Source organism: Genypterus blacodes, unplaced genomic scaffold, assembly GCF_046128005.1.
Source record: "Genypterus blacodes isolate CSIRO-AG114 ecotype Tasmania unplaced genomic scaffold, CSIRO-AGI_Gbla_v1 ptg000204l_1, whole genome shotgun sequence".
Classification (NCBI taxonomy): Eukaryota; Metazoa; Chordata; class Actinopteri; order Ophidiiformes; family Ophidiidae; genus Genypterus; species Genypterus blacodes.
In genome coordinates, this window is record NW_027467003.1 from 1 (window position 1) to 6,085 (window position 6,085).

Consider the following 6,085-nt stretch of genomic DNA (forward strand, 5'->3'; position numbering starts at 1 on the left):
TGGGGGGGGGTTATGTCGGGGTTAATAGTTACGTCATCAATCCAATCAGTAAGATCCTGGCAGAGAGCAGAGTGAAGTCGACTCTGCAGGCTGCGGCCTCCATCCCCCCCCCCCAAGAAAATGAAAACACGCGACGCTCAAAGCCTCGTTTGTCTTGCTGATGTGTTATTGACACGGCGGGGCCGGGGCGGGCGGCAGGGGCCGGGGCCAGGGAGCGTAATGGATACGGTCGACCCGGGTGGCCGTACGGTGTATGTGTAACATATAGTCGTGTGTGTGTGTGGAGCGGCGGACTGGTGGGAGGCGTGAGAGGCTCTGATGAAGATGGATTTGATGGAGTCGTCTGTCTCTTGTAAGATACCGAGGATAAGACAAAACTGATTTTATCATCAAATGTGTGGCAATATTTCAGAATAATCAACATAAATCTGAGCTCTTCTTTCACAGCTTGTCTTTGTTGGACTCATTGCCACATTTTTCTAATCTCATAACTTTATCTTAATCAGGTTTAGGCTTAATTTTGCAGACATGAATAAAGCAAAGCGTCTGACTTTGGGGGGCATGTTAGTTTGATGATCCCCGGTGTAATCATGATTTAAATTACTCCTTTTAAATGTAACTTCAGAAGTCCATTCAGTCCTTTTGTAGTCAGCAGCATTCAGCCCGGGCTAAGTGCTGTGCTGGTTGTTTCTCTCATCTACAGATCAATGTTTGTGATAATGATTTAATCAATAACCCTGCAGGCTCTATAGCCAATGAAATATAACTGAATTACTCTGAAGCTGCGCCGCTCACACTGTTACAGCGTTCACACTCAGTGAGCTGGAAACGTCCAGCAACCACTGAGAGGAGACCAGATAGAAGTTTAGGCGATGAACGGTAACCATAGGCAACGAGATCTTTATTTGCTTTATAGCGGCAGGTGTTTGAATTTTTTAACGCTGGATTGTGGAGACAGACTTTAATCTTTAATGTTGCATTAAACAAAAAACACTCAGACTTGTTGAATTATTGATAAGAGCCGGTCTGAGATCTCCATGTTCCCTAAACACAACAACCCCAGTAAAGTCTGTGACATGGAGGACGTGTGTTAGTTAGCAGAGACGACGTCCTCGAGCCGTCTGTCCCATTTACTCTTAATGAATGTCAGGAGTGTTTATACGTCCCTTTGGCTGTGAGGTCGTCCCTTTAAATGTCAACCAGGGAGAGAGAGAGGGAGAGAGAGAGAGGGAGAATGTAGTGACTTGAGTGTGATCGACACAAACACAAACCTGGATGAAGGAATGTGCAGAATCTCAGGCTTTAGTGTCGAATCTTAGTGTCACGTTTGCACAGATTGACGCTCAAAGTGGCGGAAACACACACACGCCGCGTTCCTCACAGTGACAAATGCAGGAGAGAATTTATCGGTATTTTATGCGACCCACACACACTGAACGCAACGTGCACATTTGTAAGCACGACCACGATTTGTCTGTTTGCTCCATGGCGACAAAAGAGACACACACACACACACACACACACGTCCTTCTACTTAATTCCTCCCAGCCTTCTGCATTTGCATGTAATTAGAGGGTACAGAGCCTGAGCCTGATAGATAAGCTAATACACAACCACCTTGTTGCTCCTCCATTTATAACCTCACCACAAACCCACCATCTCTCTGTGAAGGAGCGGGATGGAGTGTATTCTAATATCACTTTGGTACGGAGAGAGTGTGTGAGTGTTTGTATACTTAAAGTCTAGTAATCATACAAAATATATACCTATGCAAACTGCAATTTGCTCGTGTGTGTGTGTGTGTGTGTTGGAAGTCTGAGCCTGTGTGTTTATCAGCCACCTTGCTGAATGAGAACGACTCCAAAACGGCGAAACAGGTGACGCACAATCAACAATCCATTATCCCGCAGAGAGGGTAAGTGTGTGTGTGTGTAACAGGAGGTGGAGGCGCTCGCGTGCAAAACACGGGGAAACAATTTCTCACAGCTCGCCTGCAGCTATTATTGTTCCAAGCAAAAACTATTACAGCAAACATCTGAATGTCTTCCTCCAAACACACACACACACACACACACACACACACACACACACACACACACACACACACACACACACACACACACACAGATGCAGTTATTCACCGTCTGGAAATTGATATGCAGATTATATGGCGCCGCCGTCTAGCTTGAATAACGGTTCTGAGGAGGCGCAATAACAATTCAATCAGGAACGCCGCCATTTGAGTTGGAATTGCATTGGGAAGTGCTGATGGTGCGCCGGTTTACACGACACGGCAGGGACTGGAATCAGGGAGGAAGATGGAGAAGGTGCTTCCTGTGAGCTCCTCCTCCATCACCTGTAGGACTGTGAGGCCCAGACGCTTTCACAGGAGGAGAAACTAAACGAATCAGGATCAAACCTCTGATAGGCAAAGATTCCCTGAGCGAGACGATCATCAGACACCAACACATCAGGCTCCATGTGACAATAACGAGTCCTGACCTGAAAAAGTAGATTTCTGCTCAGCTTTATTTTGCTTTTGCCTCTAACCCAGCCAGCACTGCAGTGAAGACGTCCTCAGCAGGCTTCCACTCCTCCAGCTTCTCCACTTCCTCTATCTCCTCCTGTTTGGCCCTGAGCGAGGCGCTGTGTGAGTGACAGCAGAGCGACGACGAGTGAGGATTCAATTATATACATCACGAATCAGGATGCAGTACTAATATTACTCAATCATACTTTAGAAGGCCTCACCTGGTCTTTGCAGAAACCTGTGGAGGAATCTGAGTGCTTCTCTTGGTGTTTGACAACATGTTGGTCCTGAAAAGACGATGAATCCAGTTTGAAACTCTGTCGTCAGTGAATCAATTCTTCATTTCCTTGTAGTTCTGCTCCCACTTCAATGATAAAAAGGACAACTGCCCCCTCTGCTGGCCAAATATATCAATTAACATCTGGTCGGTCTGCTTATGGTGCAATTAGACTCAAACCCCAACAAGTCCGGCACTTTATGACCTAAAAAGCAAACTTACTTATGTATTTACCTTATATTCTCCATAGATGTGAATAGATGTTTGTACTGGAAAACTAGAAATAGAACATCGGAAGTTCAGAAGAGGTCGTTTCTCACCAAAATGTGTGTTGAGGCGGTGCTGAGCTGATCTTGTAGAAGTCTGTGCTGTACTCAGGAGAGCAGTAGGGTCGGGCCCCCAGCACAGCAGGACGCTGGAGCCTCTCTACAAACACACACACACACTCTCATTTAAAGTTAGTTTGTTATGTGTGAGAAACTCTCCTCCATCTTCGGCTCATTAAACAACTTCCAGACCGACTGGATTGTTTCAGCACTGGTTGTCCCAGGCCTGTAACCAGAATGTTTTTAATGAGTTTCTTCTCCATGCTGACATTTTGGGACTCGTCTTTACGGAACACTGATGATATGCAAATATGAGAAGTCTGCTCTGAAGAAGGAGCCCATGTGCACAGCTAAGCTCTCTCTTGGATAAATAAAGATTTGTAAACACAGAGGGAAACGCGTCTTGATTGGACTAAAAGGATTATTAGTTGCTATGCAACACCAGTGAAATGCCCAGTGGGCACCGAGCACATTATGGCCTTGGCCCATTTCCAAACGCATATCGGAGGCGATGCCAACTTGTGGGGAAGCTGCACAGGAAGATGTAGGAATGCCGACACTGGCGCGTCGCCATGGGGACAAAACTGCAACAACACTGAATCCCCACAGCAGCTGATGATGGAGGCTGGAGGCTCCTGAGCTCCTGAGCTGCTGTGATGGAGAAGTGATGTGACAGAAACCTTTTTTCTACACGAGGCCACTGAAGATGAGATGACACTGAGTTCATTACACTGTGGGGGGTGTGTTCATAAAGTGTGTGTGTGAGCGCAGGAAACAATCACCAAAAGCTCTGTCAGTGTTTAAATTATGACCACTTCTTCCTCTGCAAACCTGAACTGGGTCACAGTGTCCTGGATCACAGGCGCAGACAGGTCAGGAGGAGACGGAGTCATTACTGTCTGTCCCTCTGTCTTCACCTGTCTGCCCCGCCCCCCTCTTAAAGTCTCCTTGTCTGTCTCTTACTGACTCTTTGATATGGTTGATGACTCACAAAGCGCTGACAGTGCCATTGTACCCCCCCGCCCCCCTCCCCCCCCACCACCACCACCACCACCACCACACACACACACACACACACACACACACACACACACACACACACACACACACACACACACACACACACACACACACACACGTCTGTTGTGGCAGAATAACATTGTGACAGCAGAGTGAGGAAGTGTCAAGAGTGACTTTGCACCTTCTCTGTGTGTGTGTGTGTGTGTGTGTGTGTCAGAGATTTAAGTACTCGGTACCAGTGCATCTCAATGAATTAGAATATTGTGGAAAAGTTTACATTTATTGAGATGCACCTGTATTAGTAAACTTCCATTTGGCAACATGTCATTATGTTAAGCATGTGTTTCCAATTCTTTGATTTTAAACAGGACTGTTCAAACTGTGTATAGCGTTGTGTTTCATAGACATTACATCTGTTGCATCTGATCTGAAATGGTTTGCGCCTCTGTTTTATTCTTTACTTACTCCTCATAGTGTCTATGTGTCCAGTTTGCGACGTGACGTCATCCACACGGCTGCTGCTGGTCGGTGGTTGGAGGTTTCACGCAGTTTACGCAGCACTTTTACGCACAGAACATTGCCGTTTCGTGGTTTGTGTTTATTAGCGTAACGCTGGTGGCCATCAAGTGTGACAAGCTGTTGCTAGGAGACAGGCTACCGGCAGGAAGGCACACGTAATAGGAGCGTTAAATATCCGGTTGTGATTTTCAAAATAAAACCCGAGTTGTGGCTCGATCTTTCCTTTAAATGTTTTTCTTTAATTTTTCTACAGCTTATTTTGAAGGCATTGTGACGTGTGGTGCGACGTCAAACTATAAGCAAAGAAACACTCAATACCGTATGTAATCAGTCTGTAAACGCTGTTTTCATCTTAACTCGGTCCAATATCAGTAAAGAAACTCTCGAATAAAAGCTCCAGAAATGCGTCAGAATAAATAAAATTAATGAACCATGTTTGTGTCTTACGTGTTCGAAAACTGTATGAGGCAATTACATGCAGTTCTTCTGCAGGCCAGACGGTGGCGACAGTCTCCCAGTCTACAACTTGACTGAGCCCAAACTCATCAATTGCTTTCTTAAATTGAAACTAAATCCCTTTGCAGCCAAGAAACTCTTAATTATTTGGGAGCATTGATTGCGTTAAGTGTGTAAGGCGACAGTTCTGTGACCCTTTGTGACGTCATATGAACACAACAATTTGGGTTAATTTTGAAGACGGTTTAGCTCACTTAGATTATTGAATTTTTTTTTTTGCAACATTGTGGACACCAAGTGGTTACAGTCTGGATTAGCCACACAAAACAACACACACAGAAAGAGAGAGGGGGAGAGAGAGAGAGAGAGAGGGGGGAGAGGGAGGGAGGGAGCTGCTCTTTTAAATCCACCTGTTCATCGCCTCGCAGCTCTGTCTTCTCGCCGCCGCTGATAGGTTTATCCGGGGGTAGAAACCCGCTTTTATTACCGCCCGGTGCCATAAGGAGCTCGGGTCTCCTCTCATCGCGCCGCCGCGGCTCAGACAGCAGAGCTCCTCCGGCCGCAGCTCAATGGATTACAGACCGATTCACCTCTGCGCACAACCCGCTCACATCCCATTCACTGCGTTTCTATGATTTTTCTCAGGGGGGTAATTTTTTTGGGGGGGGAATCCTTTGCCCAGATCGGTGAACTCTCTCTGGTTAATCATGCCCAGTGATCTGCACTGATCTCGGGCTCCAGGGTCGCGGTTCCAGTGGAGGCTCCCCGGATCGTCTCGGGGGAGGATTTGTTTTGTTTTTTGGGGGCAACAATTTGTTGCGAAACACTCCAACACGGGTGAAGTCATGGTGCCGGCGCCGCCTCGGCTCGTCGTGGCACCGCGGTAACTTTCTAGCCCCCCCGGTTTCTTTTTGTTCTTGTTGTTGTTTTTAGATGTTGGCATCGTCCTTTTTTTTG

At 46.6% G+C, this 6,085-nt stretch overlaps 1 protein-coding gene across 1 annotated transcript; it reads right to left on the minus strand.

The window, feature by feature from the left end:
• Positions 1–2,528: 2,528 nt before the first annotated feature.
• spats1 (spermatogenesis associated serine rich 1) lies at positions 2,529–4,799 on the minus strand. The gene is made up of 4 exons (XM_076169474.1): positions 4,619–4,799; positions 3,128–3,233; positions 2,752–2,817; positions 2,529–2,646 (listed from the first exon to the last, which is right to left on the minus strand). The coding sequence occupies exons 1-4, from the start codon at positions 4,623–4,625 to the stop codon at positions 2,529–2,531; spliced, it is 297 nt and encodes a 98-aa protein (XP_076025589.1). The 5' UTR covers positions 4,626–4,799.
• Positions 4,800–6,085: the final 1,286 nt, after the last annotated feature.

What these genes read in the sequence shown, in the direction of transcription:
- spats1 (XM_076169474.1), bottom strand. An exon ending in CCGCCTCAACACACATTTTG is followed by an intron (nt 2,818 to 3,127) that starts GTGAGAAACGAC and finishes TCGTCTTTTCAG; the next exon opens with GACCAACATGTTGTCAAACA. An exon ending in CAGGTTTCTGCAAAGACCAG is followed by an intron (nt 2,647 to 2,751) that starts GTGAGGCCTTCT and finishes TCACTCACACAG; the next exon opens with CGCCTCGCTCAGGGCCAAAC.